The sequence below is a fragment of the Cebidichthys violaceus genome, unplaced genomic scaffold, assembly GCF_023349555.1.
Source record: "Cebidichthys violaceus isolate CVI_PGR_0920_01 unplaced genomic scaffold, fCebVio1.0.p SCAF_11, whole genome shotgun sequence".
Classification (NCBI taxonomy): Eukaryota; Metazoa; Chordata; class Actinopteri; order Perciformes; family Stichaeidae; genus Cebidichthys; species Cebidichthys violaceus.
In genome coordinates, this window is record NW_027176274.1 from 5,418,617 (window position 1) to 5,442,312 (window position 23,696).

At 42.2% G+C, this 23,696-nt stretch overlaps 1 protein-coding gene across 1 annotated transcript in view; it reads left to right on the forward strand.

The window, feature by feature from the left end:
• LOC137866038 (partitioning defective 3 homolog B-like) overlaps window positions 1–23,696 on the forward strand; it is a 181,638-nt gene that overhangs the window by 45,217 nt on the left and 112,725 nt on the right. Inside the window, exons 5-11 of the mRNA XM_068701680.1 lie at window positions 4,118–4,188; window positions 9,468–9,551; window positions 10,604–10,729; window positions 14,750–15,008; window positions 15,829–15,937; window positions 17,239–17,378; window positions 17,560–17,688. Coding sequence (XP_068557781.1) covers window positions 4,118–4,188; window positions 9,468–9,551; window positions 10,604–10,729; window positions 14,750–15,008; window positions 15,829–15,937; window positions 17,239–17,378; window positions 17,560–17,688 — 918 coding nt within the window. The remainder of the gene's footprint in view (window positions 1–4,117; window positions 4,189–9,467; window positions 9,552–10,603; window positions 10,730–14,749; window positions 15,009–15,828; window positions 15,938–17,238; window positions 17,379–17,559; window positions 17,689–23,696) is intronic.

The following is a 23,696-nucleotide window of genomic DNA, read 5'->3' on the forward strand; positions in this document are numbered from 1 at the left end:
ACACACACACACACACACACACACACATACACACACTCGTTAATCAGGCTGGGAGTATCTGTTCTTACCTAGAATACTACTGGGACTAATAAGGCAGTGTGGCACTTATTTATCGTGCTCCACCTGGGTTTGTTTGCACATGTACGTTGGTCAGTGAAGCGCTTTAGTTTGCTCTCCCGTATGTGTGTGTGTGTGTGTGTGTGTGTGTGTGTGTGTGTGTGTGTGCTTGGTTTTCATGTGAATGTGTCTGCTCTTTTGTGTTTGTACCTTTCTGGTTACTCGTTGTGCTTTCCCCAATGCCTTCTGTATGTGTACAGTTAGAGACCTGAACTCATGTTCATGAATAGAATGAATAGAGCACTAAACAATGCACTGACAGGAACACATTGATATAATGATACTCGAAGAAAGTAAATGTCACGCTGATGATATAATCATCATTAGAACAAAAAGCAAAACAACAATTGAAATACGACACATCGTCATTGTGTCCGTTGCCTTTAAACTGACCAAAGAGCTACACACACAGAGCTTTAACTATTGTTGATAAACGTATTTATTTATAGATTTATTTAATAGAAAAATGAATGCTGCCTTTTCTGTTTATTTCCTGGTTCAGACGTCTGGCTCTCTGACGTGATATTTATCAAAACACATTCACTTCAATTCATCAGCCACATCCCCAAAGACATATCGCAAGATAGATTACCTTAGGTTTATCACTGTCACACACACACACACACACACACACACACACACACACACACACACACACACACACACACACACACACATTTATAAATGCATACCATATACAACACGTAAGCACAAACTTTCCAGCATGCATTACAATGAATTTATCATACTCAGTCGGGGGGCGTTTTCAGGGAACACTTAGGTTGATTGGTTATTCAGTAATTAGCGATATCACTAATAGTTCACTCTTTTTATCCGCTTTTAAGCAATTATTAGATTGGACCGAGAATACTAAATGCGCGCGGCCCATTTAATAAAAGCATAGTTATTCAAGGTAGGATTATCCATCATTGAGTTAAAATGGAAATTCTGCTTCTCTCTCCTCCAGTTTCTAGAGAGCCACTAATGCTCACGAGCATCGATCGATCTGTCCAAAGTCCGCAGACTAATCTATTCATTTTTGTCCTCGAAATATTTCTATACATCTTTGTCATTTAATACGTATGTTTTTGATTTTTTATTCTCAAATAAAGCATCAGGTCTTTCAATAATTATTCCTACGCTTCTTGTGTCTGTTTGTGGCACTTTGCATTTTGATAATAATAATTAATATATATATTCCTGAAAGCAATGATTGGCTGAGTGCTGATCGACCTTGAAACATATTCATTAAGTAAATTAGAATTTTGATAATATTGGAAAAATAAAAGATATGTAATTGAGCAGGTGGGTTAGAATAACAGCAATGATTGTGGTATCGGCTGCTTGTTGGTACGTATAATCGTTAGTGTTCAGATAACTAGTTATCTAGTTAGTTACTAGTTATAGATAGCATAGTATGATTAAATATGTAACTGAGAGGAAGTCTTAAGATTTTATTCTCCAAACAAAAACAATACAGATATCTCTAAATATGAATACATCTATAATATTGAAAAGTTAACATGAATAATGAGACACATTTATTTGTTCACATTCATTTACTTGTTCTAAATTAGCCTTTGATAAGTAGCCTACATTTCTGGCCTTTTTAATTAATACGTCGCTCTTCCAAAGAAAGAGAGAGAGAGAGAGAGAGAGAGAGAGAGAGAGAGAGACTATTTCTATGTGCAGTTATTAAATGAGACATACAATTAAGCACCAAAGACTTTCCAATTAATTTATGAGTGGCCCTTGTTATGACAAAGAGGTTAGGATAATTAATGTTACCTGTCATCCTTTTAGTAATTAGGCTCACATGACAGCATCTGCAGCTAGGCCAGACTAATTGATTTCCAAGCCACCAAACCCCAAACATATGGTTACAGTATCTGCAGTCTGTCATTCTCATCTCACCTTCATCTCAGTCTGCTCAGCAGCCGCCGTCGTCACTCCTCTTCTCACCTCTACAGCTGTTGTTTCTCGACCCAACCTGAATCTCTTCAGCTCTCTGACATTTCCTCTCCGTCACTCATCCGTCGGCTCTTTCTCTCCTTCCTTCCCTCTCCCGCTCTCTCTGACAGGTGGTGTGGGTCACATGGCCGGAGATCAGAGGTGAAGGGTCACGTTTAGAGTCCATTAGTGCCGACCGCGATCATTGAGCCTTATTGACCTGCGTCTGTTTGTCCGCATATGCTCACGCAAACGCGCCTGAACTCAAGAACTCCACGTGCTCATATGAACATGCAGACACTTAGGCGATTAGGACTGAATGCTAATCCTCATTATTTTTTGCCAGATATTCTGATTCAACGATCAGGAAATCAAGGTTAATGTATTTATATGGTGCAAATCACGCTTTGGCCAATTTCTAAGTGCTTATATGTAAATTTGTTTTTGATTTAGAGATGAAATGTATTGAAATCAATGTTATGAAGTCAACCAGAGTCAGTCATAATGTCTGATTTCAGCAACAAGAGTATTTTATTATTTGGCTCTTTCGTTGACATTTTTAATTACAGCACACTTTCTTTAAAAAGTCAGCCTACAGAAGTCTACATGTACAACGTATGTCGACTAAAATAAAACATCTGTTTTCATTATCAATGGCTCAATCCTAATGTGTTTGTACCAATATATAAATATTGTTATTTACCTAATATTTCAGTTTATAGCTGCCAAGACTCGACTTAAACCGTGCGTCACCAGCGAGTCGAGTGACCTCTGTGACCTCAGCAGGACAGAGAGGGAGGAGTCATACGGTGTTTAAGAGTTGACGTTAGAGCAGAGCATTGAAGGAGGCCGTGGACATTAAAGAGGGAGAAATGTGACGACAAATCTTTAGTGCCCATTAGTCGGTAAGATTTCAATAGAGCTGTAGTTTTTTTGTTTGATTCCTATTTATCTCAGAATATAAATAATTAACACCGGGAACCCTGTTTGACGTTTTAAATGGATCAACCCTTTGAAATACAGATGCTAGTGGAACAGCAGCTGGCCTAGAGGTGACATCAGGACGTTGGGTCTCTACAGACCAATTAAATCAATACTTCTCCTTCCTACTGTCTAAAAACTGACGCACATTAGCTAAATGTCCAAACGTGTTTCGTGCACTAGCGAGGCGTCATTTTGTTGCAGGTCTGCTGTGACTGACTGCATCGGACTGAGCAGACCTTCGTGATGCAGCGTTAACTCGCAGGCGTCTGTAGCGGCGGTAGCTCGTTGTAAAGTCTCATGTGTGCGCTCATTCACACAAGAATGTGACGCGCACAGGCACGTTGAGTTTCAGATGATTAATCATCTCTTTACCGCTGGGCATGCAACCTCGTCCCTGTGGAGCTCACCTCTCTGTGTCTCTAACATCAACACACGTCACACACACACACACACACACACACACACACACACACACACACACACACGTCATGCAAGCCCTATGTCAGTGTATTAAGTAATTATTACAGCTCCCTTGGCTCACATTTACACTCTTCTTTCTCACACCTCTCTCTCTCTCTCTCTCTCTCTCTCTCTCTCTCTCTCTCTCTCTCTTTTTCGCGGTTGCCATGCCAAGTGACATTGTTATTTATCACTGCTTGGCAACACTGTCTTCTTGCCTTCACATATTAATTGCTATTTGTACATCATCCATCCGTCAATTTAGCAGCTCCCTCAGTCATCACTTCACTCATCAATTCATTCATTCCCTTTATGCGTTCCCCTGTCTTTCAAATCGCAAAGACTTTCATGTTGGGTGCGGTGCGTTACAAGCCAAAATCAAAACACGGGTTCTTTAATGTCACTCATTTACAGCTTTGTGTTTATTTGAGAGGGTTAATCCATCCAGCATGTCTCTCACAGTTCCCTTTATCTCCCATTTGTCTTTTGTCCAGCCATGCAGTCTTCCCCTTTCGGACGGATCCAATGTGCTGCTGGAGCTTGTTGTGCTCTTTTTTCTCGTCTCTCACTGACTAACAGGAAGACGTTCTGTGTGTTTTCTCTGCAGGCAGCCGGTCCCGCTGTGGAGAGGCAGGCCGGGGTCGACCGACCCCAAGGTAAAAACACCTTCAACGGCAGGTCAGTGTGTTTGTAACTCCTCTGCAGTCCACCTGCTGCTGTGACGTAATTGTGAGGATGGCGTTTGCGCGTGCATGCTTGTCTACATTCATGTTTACTGACGTTCGTGTGTTGTGTGTTTGTGTCCTACTTTCCCTTCATTAAAACTGTATCCTCATCCAGATCAAGGCCTTTTGCAGATATAGTTAGTGTACAGAAGCCCCATCATTAGCCCACTACAAAAGACCGCAAAAACAGGGTCAGGGTCACACACACACACACACACACACACACACACACACACACACACACACACACACACACACACACACACACGCACACACATTCACACAAAGCACACAGACTTGTGTAGACTGCCTCCCATACACACATGGCCTCAAAAATAAACTGCTACAAACACACTTGCAACTGTTTTTTAAAGGCAGACGCGACTGAACACAGAACACACATGCATACACTAATGAGGGCTGCTTAATGAAGCTGTACGGCTGCAGGATGCCCTCTGTCTCCTTTGGGCCTTGTAAGTGTCTGTGTGTGTGTGTGTGTGTGTGTGTGTGTGTGTGTGTGTGTGTGTGTGTGTGTGTGTGTGTGTGTGTGTGTGTGTGTGTGTGTGTGTGTGTGTGTGTGTGTGTGTGTGTGTTATGGTGGGTGCAGGCTCACACAGTCTCGCAGAGGGAGGAGAGATAGTTACCATACATGTAATAAACACAGAGAACAATATAGGCCCCTATGAATCTGTTTATGAAGAAGGCTTTACTTAGATTAAGATGTATGATGTGTAGAACCAACCATCAATATTACTTTTTCATGTTGGCGTAGTCTTGGCTTACATGTAACCCCCCACCCCCCCCCACCCCACCCCACACACACACACACACACACACACACACACACACACACACACACACACACACACGTACGTGACTGTTCAGAACCCTCATATTTTCGGCCTAAAATCTTGACACACCCTTTCAATGAATAAGTTGCCGTTGCTGTGTAATGTTTTTCTTCAGCTTAATATCGTAGCCTGATCTTATATTTCATAAAAAAAGTAATCATTTTCATTCAGTCTTTGCCTGGGAATAATGCAATAAAACTGAGGCGAATTTTTCTAAACCAAATTATGACAACTTTATTAATCCCCTTGGGAATTCAATTTTTCCTTCTGTTGTTATTTTTTCTTTGACACACGCAAAGTGTGGAAGTCGACACATCCAACGTTTTCACCACAATCACCACAATGAGTGAGGAAGTGTGTTCGTTCCACTGCTGGACGCTGTTGTGATGTTCAACCATGTCACAGAATAAATATTATAAAAAGTCCCGACACACAGATTTTCCATTAGTGGCCCTGCCTACAGTGAAAATAACTAAATGTAATTTAAATTTTTCTCATTTACTTCTCGTTACTCAAAGGTGTCTCTCTCTCTCGGACCGAAAACCAAAAGCGTTGTCCTCTAATAAACATACAAACCCGACGTCGTGTCCACACAACCAAACCACGGTCAACCTTTGCAACAGCACGACTGATACAAACCCCCAGGCGGTGAACGGGTCCGCTGTAAATCTGAGGAAATGGCCGTTACGTCATCGCTCTGTCTGACAACATTGACCTCCCTTAATGGGAAGTGGGCTGCTCTTTATTTTTAAACAGGTCAGTTCGGGCATTTAATCCACAGTTAACTCGTAAATACTACAAGAAAATAATATGTAGTTAACCTGGAGAGAGAGACATGTGAGAGAGAATAATGTCTGACCTCAGCCTGTTTTAGCCTTTCTCCATAGCAACAAGCTGCAACCGCAGAGCACAGAGATTAGCTCACACACACACACACACACACACACACACACACACACACACACACACACACACACACACACATGCTCGTATAACCTCATATTCATCACTACATACAGGCGATTTCCATATAAGGCGTGGGTGGGCAACACAATATTTTTTCTCATCTTTCTGTTGAGTTATGTCACGCTAATATTCTGACATTGAGTTAGCGTGACACTACCTGTCACCAGAATAACTTAATGTCTGAATAGAAGTCAATCAGAGAATATAGTGTCAATCAAAGTATTTTAGTGTTATGGAGTCATGCGGTACTAGACGGTTCAATGCAGTGGATATAAAGGTCATTACTTAAGACGCACACATTTGATTCTTTTTCTGAAGAACTTTTTTGCACATATCATCTCATGTTCATGCATTCTCGCGCACAAACCGTCTCAGCTGTGAGTAATGTAAAAGTGATGTAATGGTTTTTGTAGTCGCTGGGAAACGATCCTTGAAATTGCAAAAAAGTCCAAAATGAGAGGAGGAATGCAGCCATAAATATTGGAACAGCCAAACATACGTTGAATGACTGAATATGTGTGTGTGTGTGTGTGTGTGTGTGCGTGCTCCTGTGTGTGTGTGTGTGTGTGTGTGATGCTACACCTATAAAAACAGTAATGGCTCATCGTAATTTTAACCACACAGCGCGGTCACTGGAAAACTCATTACCTGTGAATCAAAGTGTGCTTTTTATACAGGGAAACAGATTTACTGTAAATTGGTTTATTGAAATAGCGTCGCTATCGTGCGATCTTTCTTCGTGAAATAAGGCTCCGTGTGGGAGGTGCTTCAGAAGCCAGGAGGTGAGAAGGTAAAGAGGTTTCACTGGATGCAACCAGACCGACGGGACGTGATGGAGGATTTAATACGACACTATGATTCATCACCAGAGCACAAGATACTCTTTATACTCTCGCTTTTCTTTTACAAACGCCGATTAATATAGTAGACATACTATGATTAGTATTAGTTAATTACTGTGTCCTCATTCATTCATCAACTACTAACTTAAAGTTGTTTAAAATGTCTTTTATTTCTGTCTTTGCCGATAGTAACCCTTAGCCGTGTTGGACACTTTTCACTGTTTTGCATTCCCTTTACTCCCCACATCTTTGGCACTACGCACTTTGAAGACCAGCTTAGAGAGAAAAGGCGAGAGAGAGAGAGAAAGGGAGATGACAAATAAGAAGGAGGTTGAGAGGGTGAAATGCAGTGAGAGGAAGAGAGTGGTTTGGTAATGCACATCCTCCTTTTTTTGTGTTATTGCTGCTCTTTCATAGCGAGGATCAGTGAAGTGGCAGGTGGATAAAGAGAGCACCTGCTCTCTTCATCTCTCTCTCTCTCTCTCTCTCTCTCTGTGTTTGGCTCTCTTTCTCTCTGTCTCTTGCTCTCTCCCTCTCTCTTTTTTTCTCAAGTCTCACCCATTTTGTCTCTCTCTCACCCCTACTTCATTTCTTTTTTTTGCAGCCTGTCATACACCTCAAACAAAAAATAAAAAAGGAAACGCAAATGGATCTCAAGTGCTTGTCTCTCTGTGTGTGTGTGTGTGTGTGTGTGTGTGTGTGTGTGTGTGTGTGTGTGTGTGTGTGTGTGTGTGTGTTCTTGTGGGAGTGTTAGAGATCAGAGGCACCACAACAGGAAAGGATAGAGGGAGGGGAAGATGTTATTTTTCCTCTCATATTAATGCTATTCATTAGCCTTGTCTCATTAATTCAGTGCCTCATCCTCCCTTCGTTTCTCTATATCTTGCTTCCAGACCTCCCTCCCTTCTTACCTTCTCTTCCCTCTTGTTTTCCTCACTGTTTTACGTACAGTGTGCTCCATACACATCTATACAGTATAAAAGCAATCAACATATTTCCTGTTCATTCTAACAGGAAATTATGCAATACTTCCACTATTGCACGTTAGTCAAACTGCAAGTTAAACAAAGCGATATTTTTCACATTTCCAGTGTGAGCATTCTGTAAACTCAAAACCTGTTGATAATGAATATGCAGTATGGAATTAGAACAACACATTAGTCTTGCAGCTCTTCCTTCAACTTCATCTTTTTTTTTACTTATTCACTGCCACCATTCTTTTGTCTACTAATAACCTCCCTTTTTTTCTTCTCCCTCCATCCTTGCCTGTCACTCTTCCTCATCCATCTTTCCTCCCTCTGTCCCGGCCTTCCGCTCTCTTGCAGTCCCTCGTTTCCTTTTGTCTGGATTAACTCAAATGTGTGAGGGGAAGAGAGAGAGAGAGTGAAAGAGAGAGACAAAGAGAGAGAGGGAGAACTTTTTTTTTTTCTTTTTGCACTTTGCATCTCTCCCCTGTTACCACCCACCATCATCAACCACCCTCCCTGGAGTTCATCAGCAACTGTACTGCTATCAGTTCATGGGGTTTAGGGATGGATGGATGCTGGGGGGGAGAGAGAGAGAGAGAGAGAGAGAGAGAGAGAGAGAGAGAGAGAGAGAGAGAGAGAGAGAGAGAGAGAGAGAGAGAGAGAGCGAAGGGTAGAACTACAGAGTACAAAACTAAGTTCAGACAAACTCAGTGAGAGAGAAAGCCACACAGGGAGCATGGAGAAGGTCAGGGGAGGATTAATGGCTGTGCTCTGATAGATAAACTAATCAAACAAACAAAGACTTCTGCACGCACACACATTAAAACACAGACAGAATGTAAAGCAGACGCACTTGAATAATCCGAACGAGACACAGACGTTGAGAGATTGAAAGAGAGGAAGAAGCCCATAGAGATGAATGGCTCACAAACAGTTTTGGCAAACATGAACACACACACACACACACACACACACACACACACACACACACACACACACACACACACACACACACACAGAGCCATCTGCAGTTGTGTTGACTTTGACTAGAGTGTCGGCATCCCTTCCTCTTAACGGCCGGGTTCACCGACACGGCTTAAGTCCTTGACACAAAAAAAAAAAACGAAAGTATTTTTAGCGCAATGAACACATCCATGGAAAGTGATGTGTCACTCTTGGATGTCACTTTTCAAACTGTTCCTCCGGAGACGCTCCTTTTTATTCTGGTGTCTGCATGTGTTTGTGTTTGAGGCCTCACCTTCACTGTCTCCACATCATGTTTCATGGTTCGTACATATGTGTGTATGAGAAAGGAGCGATCAGACGTTCTCACGTTGGCGCTGTGTGTTTTACAGTTAATGTGTGTCACAGATTGGACCCTGGCTGAGTAATCATTACGTAGAGAACAGAAGACAAAGCTTCTCTTTATTTCACTGTGACACAACTTTTACCTGTGCTGTATTTTAATATGCTAATATTACATCTGTTGTTTTTCTCCCACTGATTTGATTTTCATGGTGTGTGTGTGTGTGTGTGTGTGTGTGTGTGTGTGTGTGTGTGTGTGTGTGTGTGTGTGTGTGTGTGTGTATGTGTGTGTGCGAGTAGCCTGACTAGAACAGTGGAGATCCTGGGAGAGGACAGTCCCCTGGGAATTCATGTGATTCCTTACAGCTCATCACTCAGTGGACGGTAGGTTGTGTGCACGCAGACAAACACACACACACACGCACACACACACACACAGTTCATACACACAAAAAGAGATACCCATCTATATAAGCTCTAATTCATCCCTTTAACCTCAGGAAGTATTGTCTGTTTACCAGCTACGGCGCGTCCCAGAGTTATTCTCGTAATAATCATGTTCTGCATTTGTGAGGAATTCTCAATCCAGAGGCTACAGTGTACACACATGCCACACACACACACACACACACACACACACACACACACACACACACACACACACACACACACACACACACACAGTGGGAAAAAAAGAAGAAAAATTGCACCGCTATGCAGGGCTTTTCTTTGGGTGTGTGACAGTGAGACAGTGGATGGGGATTTCCTAAAGGAAAGCAGGATGAGCTTTTATGGCTGTTCTCATGACTCACCTGACCCTGCCAATCTCCCCCTTAAACCCCCCCCCCCCTCTTTCCTGCCCTTTTCCCCCGAACACCTCCTCCATCTCGTTCCGCCATTTACCATCATCCCGTTCACCTCTTAACCTAGTTTCATCCTCTTGCAGCAGAGGTCTTCCGAGTGTCGGTGTCAACGCCTCGGCTTTGTAGAGATGCCTTTCGGTGAGGCAGAGGTTGATGTTAAGGACAGAGCTGGTCTATGCTGACATCTCACTGACTGCCTGTCAATGTGAATCTGTCCCTTTATCACGTGTTAATCCACATGTCTGCACGCCTTTATGTTTTCATTATGCGTGTGCTTGTCTGTCATGTTGTTACACTGATCCACAGCGAGACATGAGCAGACAGTTAGCGTGTGTGTGTGTGTGTGTGTGTGTGTGTGTGTGTGTGTGTGTGTGTGTGTGTGTGTGTGTCTGACATAGCCGTGTCTAAATGCACCATATGGACGCTCCCTGTGGACTCCCCCATCAGACACATAAGGGACACGCGCTGAAAGTCACTCTAACAAAGTGTGCGTGTGCAAGGTTTAAAATGAAAAAGCTGTGGTAGTGAACATACCTCAACCTCCCTTCCTCTCATTGCTCGCTCTCCTGTCAGGTCTCTCGGCCTGTACGTCCGCGGCGTGGAGGAGGAGAGTCGCTCACGAAAGGAGGGCTTGTTCCAAGAGGAAGAGTGCATCGTGATGATCAACGGCACCGACCTCATGGACAAGACATTCAGCCAGTGAGTGCAGCGCTGTGTGTGTGTGTGTGTGTGTGTGCGTGTGCGTGTGTGCGTGTGCGTGTGTGTGTGTGTGTTGGGTCTGAGGTGAGTCTTATAGCTGCAAACACACGTCCCAAGAGTGTGAGAGCACAAAACAAATGTGTCTAATATTTCTACAACAACATACTGCTGGAATTTTCTGAATAATATAAATACAAATACATTCTTATATGATTACAATATACAGTTCATTACAATACAACATTAATGTAATGTTCACATCATTTCAGTACATGTTCAATCAATGATTTTAGGTTTCACCCAAGTTGAAAACAAACACAACAGAATGAAAAAACACAAGAGAACTTCAGTTGTGCTTAGACATTTAGCAAATTTTAGTTTTATTTTCCCTCATTTGGACATATTTGTCTCGAGGGTTTTTGTCTGTCTCCACCCAAATTCAATAAAGTCGAATGGGACAACTGATTAATTGACAGGCCTCTATAAGGTCACTCCCTATTGAGTGCTTACATTTTTTCCCCGTGGTTGAGTTGGGTCTTTTGTTCTAGAATCACAAATCCAGATTCTGAAAAGTCTCTTTTAACCGGCGGTGCTGAGTGCGCTCCATTTCGGTGTCGGGGATGGCTTGATAATGAATTAAAATGATGCCCAATCATTTTCATTTTCTGATTTCTACAGAGAAAAAAAAATGTCTTCATTTTGACCTGCTCACAGGAATTTTAAAGCCTATTTGAACTATTACACAACGGTACTGGACCCGCTGCAGGACTCAGACGCCGCTTTTTTGCTGTCGGTGAACCAGTTGAGCTGTTAAAATGTAAATGTGTTCTTTTTCATTTGAATACAAGTAAACAAAGCATTGAATAAAAAGACATGTCCCTTACATAACATTTTCTCAAGGAAAAAGACACGGAGCCCTCAGTGTGTATACGAGTCGATGCATTTCATGTGTAAAACCTTTTGAAGTGTGTTCTGGCCCGTCTTTGCCTTGTTTCCCTTTCCATTGTCAGAGGGTTTATATCGCTGTTGCACTGCCATCACAGAGAACAACAGAAAAGACACTTGGCAGATGTTTGGAGAGCCTCGCTTCCAAATTCATCTGTGTGTATATGTGTGTGTGTGTGTGTGTGTGTGTGTGTGTGTGTGTGTGTGTTCACGTCATTCTTCCGAGGAAAGATTTGTTCAAGATTCATTGGAGACCAGATGTTTCAAAGTGGTTTGCTTACTGTACCCCTGAAGCACATTAACATGAGAGTATTTGTGGATGTAACGTGATTATAGAGCATTAAAATGACAAAAGACACACCTGTAAAAACGATCTGCCACACAGATTAGAAGGCCTGATGCGGATGTTATAATGATTACAGCACATTACAATGTCTATACCGTCCACACAGTAGTCCTTGTCCAGCATTCAGCGTGCTAATAAGATTATATGAGAGGGTTTTTATGCTGTAGTGTAGGTAAATGGATTATCACCGGAGGGGTTTGCACCTATTGTTCAAAGAAAGGGTTAGTCTCTAACACACACACACACACACACACACACACACACATCTCTCATCGTCTTTGGCCTGTACACACTCAATTTAAAACACATATCCATATGCATGTGAACAAATGAAGATACATTTCAATATGAATGAAGCAACTAGTGCTTCATTTTTGTATGTGATGCAGCCAGGCCTTCTCTTAACACACACAGTTTTTGAGCGTGATCTTACACACACACACACACACACACACACACACACACACACACACACACACACACACACACACACCCCTGCCAGTATTGTCTTGTCATGGCAGGTGTATTGAGATGTGGAGCTTGGTCCAGGGAAATATGTGTAAGTAGGCCACTGAAGGTCCACTGATCCCTATGAGTGCCCTGTCCACACACACACACACACACACAAACACACACACACACACACACACACACACACACACACACACCTCCATTGTCCCAGCTTGGCGGCTGTGTTGAGGTAGCCTGCTTGATTAGAATATCTCTTTTACACAAATGGGCCTGCACACACTGTCCAATCAGGAACAATGACGATAATATCTGCGCACAATGGTCCCTATATACACAGCAACACACACGGCGCTCACATCCAGTCTCATTGTACTGTATTGTGGTCTTATTACAATGAACATCCCTACAAAGTGTCATTCAGCAAGGTGTGGCGCATCACCAGCACTTGATTAGACAGCCTAGTGTGTTAAATGGTTTCACAATGTAAATCCTGTGTGAGTAGACTGAAGAAGAGATGACCACCCATCCCTACACACACACACACACTTTGGAACCATTCTGAGGTGGGTTATTATTCACAGAATCATTTGTAATGGATTTACATACGGAATGAGATCAATGGGTCAGTACTCTGATCACTGGCAGGTGTAAAGGGTGCATTTTGTTGTACTTTAATATTTACCTCTGCATGAATCACATGAATCATTTGCCGTAGAGTTTCTAAAATTCTTTGTCTCCCCATGGAGTTTGGTGCATTAAAGTACAAGTGAGCTTCAGTTATCTGCCCCTCTTAAACACCCAAGAGACAAGAGACGTGTAAGTAGGTACATTCAACTGGAAGCCTCAATCTAAACAGTGCTGAATGACATTATTTATAATGCATAATATATACAAGGCAAATTCAATCGGTCGTTAATGTACAATAAATATACTTTATATACAAAAAAATGTATTTCCTGTTACGATGCATCGATTGACTGATTGTAGGGACATTATTTCCCCACAATGTCATTTCCTCACCAGATTTATCCCCACAAGTCTTCCTGTTATATTAATACAACATTTTAAAGTAGTATTAGTGCTTGAATAATGTGTTCAAAGTTTCAACAAGTATATTCTTCCGACACGGCTTCCTAAGCATACTGTAGTCTCTAGTTACAGAAACTTAATGGTCGTTATGCATCTAATAATAATCGAGGGGGGAAATAATAGGAGCGTAATCCAATAGAATTGAAATAAACTGGATTTTCTCCGTTGGTTATCTGAGGTGAATGATGGCGTGTGCCGATCGCCTCTGACACAACGGTCCCCCTAATTTACTTAGCATAATCTGATATGAACTAATTCTCTGCAAAATGATCTCTCTTGTAGATTATGAGATTATAATGGCCTGCTGCACAGGTGTCATTGTTCTGTGTTGCATCTCCTGTTAAGTCCTGCCTTCAGTTTATCTAACAGAACCAGTGACCCACCAGAGGAAACCACTGACATAGATAGAAACAGATTGATAGAATAATGAACTGCAGTCAACAAATGACCATATATCCCAAGTTTACATCCGTGTTTTATTTATTTAATAAAGCTAATTTGATTTGATTTTATGTTTTTTTCTTTATTACAGGTTTTTCTTAACTCTGTCTGGCTTCACGAGGCATAAATAGTTTCACATCCAAACTCGACATGTTATCACCAGACGTGCTTTGGTTAGATGATAACTGACGGCTGGATGTTAGCCTATCAAACACCAGGATTTGCTGCTCTTCTGTGTTTCATATCATTGTAAAATTTAACATGTTTCATTATTTCTGACATTTAAGAGACTAGATAATCAATTGGCTTCATTTTAAAAGTAGTTTCCGGTGAAAACAGTTGTTAGTTTCGGTGATCCTCATCGGTCTTGTTATTGATGATCAAACACAATCAGTTTAATAAAGATATATGAGCCCAAGATATGTTATGGTGAATTACAATTTTTGAAAAATCGACACCTCATTTATAATAATAAGCAATTAACTGGATTCATACCATGAATATTCAATTATAATTTTTTCCTTAAGTGGATTATATATCCTTTGATAATTACCTTGCTTGTTAGAGATTGATAACTACACATTGTATGTAATTGTTATTTATTGCATTATTGTTTTAATGGTAAATGCGTGTCATATACACTACACATATACACAAACTTTATCCAAAACTCCTGCCACTTCTTTCTTTAATACCGTTTCCTCTCTCTCTTCCTCTTCCCCTCTCAGAGCCCAGGAAGTGTTCCGTCAGGCAATGCGCTCCCCAGTTGTCCGCTTGGAGGTAGTTCCCTCCGTCAAACGAGAGCGCTATGAGAAGAGTCTGATTGGTCAGCTTTTTGGCAGCAGCGCCGGTCCCGACAGCAGCCCTCAAGTCGCCAAGACCAAAGAGCCGCCTCCACCCGTCAAAGCCAAGCCGGCGTTCAAGCCCCCTGAGAATCCAGCTACGCGATTGGCCGAGGTAGCCGCCTCTACGGAAGCTGCCGTTAATGTGAGTCGCTCGGCATACATTTGCAACCCTGGATGCTCTTGTCTTCCCCAGCCTTCCTCCTTCCAACAACCTGGAGGTTTTTATGAACTTAAACCTAAAGTTATTTGAATTTATCAAACGTCGTGATTTTAAGTTCTTGGGTGGAATCATGTTCCATGAGTTACTCTCAGGCTTTGCACATTCTGCACATTCTGTACCTACTGTACCTACTGTACCTACTGTACAGCCACACTATTTTCAATTTTCAGTCGTCTCTTTTCTCAGAGTTATCGAGTCGTTCCGATTCAAACACATGCAAATTGGGCCGTCAGTATCACCATGGTGACATGGCTGACATTTGGAAAAACAGCTGCCGCAGTGGAAACAGTTACTTAGCAACAGATGATTATCACTTTATTTTATTAGAAAACAAATCTGTCCATCTGTGAATGTGGAATGACGACGTTGGAGCAAGGTTTCATAAACTTCTGGCAGGGCGCCACATTATTGATTCATACATGGTGTCCAGGTTTGGCACAGCTGATGACATTATACGAGCCGTCATTTTCACTTTTTATACAGTCCGTTTTTGTCTTTAATGTCTTTATAATACCTACAAACAAATGACGTAAAAGACAACAATTTATGTCAACATGAATTATGAAAAGAAGAACCCAAATCAACAGCTCACAGAAGTTTTAGAAACGATGCCAGTAGAATGTAAACACACTGTGCAAACGGGTCATTTCAAATGTTAGTGTTGATCTGCTCTTGTGCCGTACTTTTTAATATGTTTTAGTGCTCTAAAGTGTCCTTTTAATGCTCCACATTCTCCACCTAGACACCCAAGGGGAGGAGTGACAGCCCCCTCTCCAAGAAAAGTCCCGCCCTCTCCAGCCTGGTGACCAATAAGAGAGGAGGACGAAGGCTGAGGATCGATCTCAAGAAAGGTGAGCAACACTTGGCTACACATAGGGATGGATATTGAGTATTTGTGTGTGGCTACTCGTATACTAGTAGTATATACTATTTTGTCGTTACTTGGATTGCCCTAAGGTGTCTAAAAGGCCCCGCCATGATGTCAGGACTGTGTGTAAGATCTCTGTTTTAGAGCTTCAGGTAGAACTAACACACAGTTTCTAGTCACATCTGTCCGTGTTATCTCTATATATTTCTTTCAATCTTCTCACACAGTCCCTCAGAAGCTTTCTGAAAGAACATCATTATCCTTCTATATTTCCTGCCATTTTCTGAAAGTATATTATGAGCCCACTTTATTTCTCCTGCTGTTCGTCCAGCATTGTACTTTTTTTTTTTTTCTATGAAGCTTCCTTTCTCTGTTCTCTGGCCGACTCTCTCTCCTCTCACCCTTCCTCTCTCCATCTTCCTGATTCCCTCTCTTCAGGGTCTATTAAGTCTTTATTGATCTGTTCATTTCTGCTGATATGAATTCATACTGGACCAAACTGCTGACTTGGCTCTGCTAAAGAGACCGGACTAAATGAGGTCTATAAAACACACAACTAGTCTCTCTGTCCGTGTGTGGGCTTTTTTTTTTGTACATGAATGCATGTTTGCGTGTGCTTTTCACACTCATTTTAGTGTGTGCGTGTGTGTGTGTGTGTGTGTGTGTGTGTGTGTGTGCGCGTGCGTGCACGTGTTTTTCACTGATTACTATTTTAATCTTCATCACGTCTCTTTCCGGAACATTCGCTCCCTGTTTCCGCTGTGTTACACTCATTCCTCTTCTCACCTTCTCCTCGGCTCTGTCTCAATTTCTTTCCCCCCTCTCTGCCCCACACCTGAACCCATTTTAAAACCTTCACACCTGCAGATACTCCAGCACCAGCAATAGCTTAAAGGGTTTAAAGTGACACACACACACACACACACACACACACACACACACACACACACACACCTCCAAAGGCTTTAAGTTATCACACTTACAATATGTAGTCAGGAGCTGAGTCAACAACACTGTGTTGAAGTTTTCAGGTGTACTTTAGGATGTGTGTGTGTGGGAGGATGGATAGGAGATTTTTTTTTTTACTCTCAAAGCCTGTGAAAGACAAATATAGAGGCCGGTAGTAAACCGCTGTGGATATTTGTGTGTCGATACAGGCCTAGGAGTGTTACTTCTGCTTGCATATTGTACCTCACCTCTCTGTTTTTTCTCACATGTCTTTGTGTGTGTGTGTGTGTGTGTGTGTGTGTGTGTGTGTGTGTGTGTGTGTGTGTGTGTGTCTAGGCTCAGAAGGTCTTGGCTTTACCGTAGTAACCAGAGATTCTTCAGTCCACGGCCCCGGTCCTATTCTCGTCAAAAACATTCTGGCACGAGGAGCCGCTGTCAAAGATGGACGCCTGCAGTCTGGAGACCGCATACTTGAGGTACGGAGCAGCCGACTGTTGTAACATTCATGCAGTCATTTAAAAATAACGACATGTGCTTGTGTTGTTCTTCTACCAAAGATGTGATTGCGTTGAAGAGAATGTTAGAACTAAGGAGGTTGGTGTTTAGTGGAGGCAAGGAAACATGGTGGTTCCGCTGCTAATGGTGGCGTCTCTGTAGGTGAACGGCGTGGATATCACAGGTGTGGGCCAGGAGGAGCTGGTGTGTATGCTGCGCAGCACGCGGCAGGGAGAGAGCGTGTGTCTGGTGGTCCTACGGCAGGAAGACATGTTCCTGCCCCGAGAGATGGTAAGAACCAATCACAACGCTGTATCCATTACAGCATATTCAGCTCGATTTGCAGGTCTCCTTTCTTTTTTCATTTTCCTGACAAGGCGGCGTGACAGACAGGACTCGACTACGTCACCAGTTTTTTTCACTCGTTCAAATTTCCGCTCTCTTTTCAGCTCCTTCTAATTTTGCCATTTTTTTTGGTCCAATCAACAGGCTTGCCTGGAAGATGCTCAGCCCAGCAGCCTATAGGAAGGCTTCTTGTTTAAGACATTAAACCCACATGTGTTTTCTGAATAATCTGAATGAGATGGTCTCTCTTACAAAGCAGTCATATATACAGAGTTCTGTATTTCTCCTTTCTTATTGAATCAAATGAGCCCATTGTGAAGCTTTATGTTGATTTTGGTAATGTTTTCTGCCAGCTTTTCCTTGGCACATTGTTTCTGCTGAATTTCATCACTGTTTTGATTAATAAACACTTATTTTATTCTTCTTCGTTCTATTTTTCCATGCTTTTACTTTCAATCCGACTCTGCATGATCAACTACTATGCATGCATAGGTGCTAATTAAGCTCTTTATCCCCCTTTCCTTAAAGACGTTATTCTCTCAGGCAGTGGTTCCACAGCTCCCTGGGGTGCAAGATTTATCACATCACTATACATTTATTGTGGAGTTTTAATAACATTTAACCACACTGAAAAAAATCTGCGACATTAACTGTACATTACATACATTTTATGTTGGGTTATTTCAAAGCTGCTGACATTAAAGCTTGTGGTTGCCAATTTATTTAGTAACAGAATGTGCTTCCTTGTTAGGGAGCTCAGTGGTCAGCATCCGTGTACATACAGGATATGCTTTATGCGTGTACAACGTGTATATTCACGTTTTATTGGGAGTTGGGTGACAAAAACAGAAACACATCGTTAGAAGGGGTGCCACTGAGTTTGGGAACCACTGCTCTCAGGTCCTTTTCTATCATATTCTCACTGTACATACAGTACATACATCACAGCTGATTCAGAGCTGACTTTCACTTTTCCCTACAACTGTGAGGCGTCACTTTGCTGTGTTTAGCCACGCCTGCACAAGCAGAATAACCATTTTTCATTTGGTTTCGTCTGCTCTCATCCCGTCACTCATGTCTTTGGTTGTTTTAATTTTTCCCACCTCTCAATGTATTTAATTCTTTTCATGTTGCTCTCTTTCCCCTTTGTGTCTCTTTCCGCTCTTATCGACCGATGTTTCCTCAATGGCTGCCAGGAAGTTACACACACACACACACACACACACACACACACACACACACACACACACACACACACACACACACACACGCATGCGACCCTGAGCCCCATAGGAAGTTCTGTCTCTGCAGACTGGAAAAGGAAGCCTGTGTTGGCGTGTGTGCGTGTGTTAACATATAGAAGCACTGGTGAGGGTTGTATCTTGTCCAGAGTGGCTCCATGTACGCATGTTTGAACTCTTCTTTGTGCGCTGGCCAAGTGCTGCTGAATACCTGCGGTCGTCTCACTGGTACATGTGTTCACTCAAAGGCTCTCCACCACAGCAGTGCTCCTGATTCTTCTACTTCTGTACTGTTTCATAGCAAACTATGCTTGGAGACTGCCTTCGTAGGGAGGGGTTATTTTTAGTCTCGTATGGATTGTTGCTGTAAACTGCGAAAAAAAACACTTTTGCCTGAATAATCATTGGAGAATCCTGCAGTTAGGAGCTGCTGCACATACATGTTACTGTGTTTCATGAAGGATTCTGCAAATAGCCTATATGGCAGATACAGATCACTTATTATAAGATCACCACCTGAACAGCTCACAGTCAGCTGGCTGTTGTTGTGTTGTTGTTGTTGTTGTGGTTGTGTTTCCTTTCAGACCACAAACGGCGTATGAGACTCTTCTTAACCGTCTTGGTCAGGTTGTTTCGTCCACACCGAAGTTTGATTGACAGGTTAACCAGCACAAAGGAACCGCACAGTTTTCATCGAACTGAACGTGATAAACAAATCATTCATCATATTTATTTTACCCTGATGCCTTCTTTAGGTCACACAGGATTTTAGTGGGTTTAATCGTCAGCCAACTATTCAATGTTTAACTTTGGGGCGGTTTCCGTGCAACTCCACCACACAGGTACAAGACCAGAATATCACACACGCAGTCAGGAAACAGACTCCCCTTTGGTCCGGTATTATTCATAAACACGCTCATTCAGTTCACCACAGGGAAATAAAAGTATTGTCCTTCTGCATAGAGAACTACGCCAACATGTCTCCCAATGGTAAAGCATTGTCTCTGTCTATTTTTAAGGGCTGCTTAAACCAACCAACGATTCAAGGACACTGCTGGTGTTTATGCATGTGTGCCTGCAATTGTGTGTGTGTGTGTGTGTGTGTGTGTGTGTGTGTGTGTGTGTGTGCGCACCGAAATGTATTTTCTATTGTCAATAACATTACTGTCTTTTGTCATGGACAAGAAAAAAAAGAAAGTTTTGAGTATTTTGAGTTAATCAAGAGATTCAGGTTCTCTAAGTGTAACACACACACACACACACACACACACACACACACACACAAATATAGAAACATTTAAATAAGAAATACAGAACTTAGGCCACAATGTAGAGACAGGCTTATTGCAAACTTAATGTTATGATGTCAGATTAAAGGGCCAGTGTGCAGCATTATGGGAGATCTATTTGCAGAAATCATATAGAATAATTTTAACTCTGTTTTCATGAGTGTATAATCACCTGAAACCTGAATTGTTGTTTTTGTTAGTTTAGAAGGAGCCCTTCATATCTACATAGGGAGTGGGTCCTCCTCACAGAGTCTGCCATGTTGAGCTGATCTGTATTTAATTGACTTATTGCATGCGATCATCAATGTATTGTGTTTAGTCGTAATATCCATATGTCCTCAGCAGTGTGTCACATTGATCTGTTTTTGCTTTCCTCACTGCATTGACCACAGCAGTGATGCTGCTGGTCAGGACGTGTTAAGAATATTATATTAAATACACTCTTTAACTGTGCTCATTAGCATTTCTGCTGTTGTTGATCAATTTAAATGAATGATAAAGCAAATTGTGTTGGTCGAAAGGCAGACTGATGAGGCTCCGCCCCTTTCACCGTGAAGTGAAGAATGAGTATGAAAAATGGAGGGATTTACTCTTCATTACAGTTTAGTGTGAGAACTGATAAATGACATGAGTAAGCTGCAGTTTCTCATGAGCACGCTTAGCTCAGCTTGTATTCTAAGTAGATGATATGTTAGTGTGTGTGTGTGTGTGTGTGTATATGTGTGTGTGTGTGGATGGTTGTTGAGAACGATGATATGAAGACTGAGGAAGATTTGGGCCTGAAAACAGGAAATTCAACAAGGAATCAACTGTGACTTTGCACTCCCTTTATGCTACATGAGAGACAAACAAAAACATGTTTCATGTTGGAGTGTGGAGGATGAGGAGGATGAGGAGGATCAGGCTTTCCACAGTCTGTGAAAAGAAGCTGCTCTGTGGTCTGGTGGTACAGCAGCGGCTACTTCTGTACCGCTTGAAGGACGCCGGCAGGGTGAACAGGCTGTTGTGCGTATCGTCTCTTGAGATCCTTTGGGCTCTTCTCAGGCACCTCACCTCACCAATATCACTGATGCTTGATAGATGGGTCCCGGTGATGTACTGGGTGGTTTTAATCTCCCACTGTAGAGCCTTCTTGTACTGGCCCGTGCACATGCAATGCCAGTTTGTAATGTTTCCAGTCAGGATGTTTCCTGTAGCTCTTCTGTACAAGTGAACAAGAATTTGCATTCTTGAGTTTTCATTGAAAAGGCAGTGAAGACCATTCACTTGCTTAATTTCAGCTCAGTTGATGGAGACGGTCTTTGCCCCCTCTTTCCTAAAATCAACAATCAGCTCCTCGGTTTTACCGACGTTGAGCAGTGAGGTTGTTCTCTGAGCACCACTCTGCAAGATCTCGAAGTCCCATCCTTTTGTGTGATCTGGCTGATGATGGTGGTGTAATCCACAAACTTCACCACAGAGTTCTCTTCATGTCAGGGGTTGCAGTCGTGGGTGTACAGCGTGTACAGCGTGTACAGGAGTGGGCTGAGCACAAAGCCCTGAGGGGCTCCGGTGTTCAACGCTAGAGTGGAGATGACAACAGGAAATGAAATAGTCAGCACACTGGTAGTCTGTCTTAATGGTGAGAGTTCCTCGGTTACATTTCTTCAACTATCGTATCAAAGCAAAGAACCGAATAATTGGAGAGGATAAGAATTGGTGTGACTGTTGAGAAGACCCCAACGGTGTTGTCATGTGCCGTCAAATGAATCCTCTATGTAAGCTTTCACTTTTAATTACTAGCTGGTCATTTTCTAGATCACAATGAAGGCGGAGTCTGAAGTAGGTGTGGTCCAAGGAATGGTACCGGAAGCAGGAGGGCAGGAAGTCGGCCCGGTTTGGCGTCGCAGCTGGTTTGATCCAATCGTGAGATGGTCTCTAGTTTTTAAATGAATCTTGAATGTGTCTATTACTATAATAGAGTATCGTAAAGCACATGAGCTGTCACTTCTGTTGGTGGAGATGCTCTCAGTGCTTGCTTTGTGCTGGATGTTGATTGGCTTGTTGTAGTTTTTTTGGTTAACATGCAAATAAAGAAGAGAGGATAGTGTTTTCACGCCTCAAATCAAGCATACGCCCGGTAGTATTATCACACTTGCTATCTCGCATGGCATCCAGTTTTCTGTTTCACATGAACAGCATTCTCACAAACTTTCACACGATTTTGTCGGACACCTCTCGCTGCTGCCGAGGACGTGGCCGGGAGGATGTGCAGACAGGTCCGGATTCTGAAATCAAAAATCCTTATCTGCTCATTTTAAGACGAGGATGTTGTACCATGTCATTCTCTACGGAGCTCACATTAAAGTGTCAAAGCTCTGATGGTTCTGGTTGTTCATATTCTGATGTTTATGATGATTAATGATGCAGATGTGAATGACTATCAAGATTATTTTTTATAGTTCAACATTTCATACAAAACATTATGCACAGCTCTGACTTTTATACCGAGTTCCAGTTGATTTTAAACGGTGATATGGCTTCAACTTCTGATATGTGTGTATATATATATTTATGATTTGATGTTAAGGTTTATGCCAGCCTGTTGGTGTTCACAGAGAGGAAACTGAAGAAGGATGATGATGAAATGATGGAAGGATCTTGTCTATCTTCTCCTCCCCCTCTTCCGTTGTCTCATTTTAGCCCACCATCTGGTGTTGTCTGCTAATGTCTGTGCTCGCTGTAGAACAAAGACATTACACCACCTCTATATACAAACACACACACACACACACACACACACACACACACACACACACACACACACACACACACACACACACACTCTTACTCAAAGTCACAAAGCCTGTCTTTGACATACAATCATATTCATACAAATTCCCCAATATAACAAGTACACTGTACATCCACCTGCTGTGTTGGCTCTCTGTAAAGACATTTTGTGCACACATAAACACAATCACTCGCACATGCAACATAAAAAAGACCGTTTTTTATTATTTTCTTCACACACGAACAAGCATACGCCTGCTGAGTTGGCTAGTGCCTTGAAACTAATGTTTGAAACAAAGATGCTCTTTTCTGCTTCCAGACATTTCACACCTCTCTTTCTCCCCTCTTCCTCACATTCTCTCCTTCTCTTATTCTAGACTTTGCTGTCCCTTTATTCTGGTCAGTATCACAACACCAACATTTAGTGAAATAAGCAAGTTATTAAAGACAGATCATATATTGTGTATGTTTTCACCAATAATAAAGAATCCACATACAAGGAATGTGTAAAGCAGGGGTATTCAATTTAAAAACATCGAGGTCCAGTTAGAGATAATTTCCTCATGCGAAGGTCCAGAACATCACAATGATGTCTAACTTGGGCGATGAGTTAGTCCCATATATATTGAAGTAGCCTAGCAGTAGTATCAAC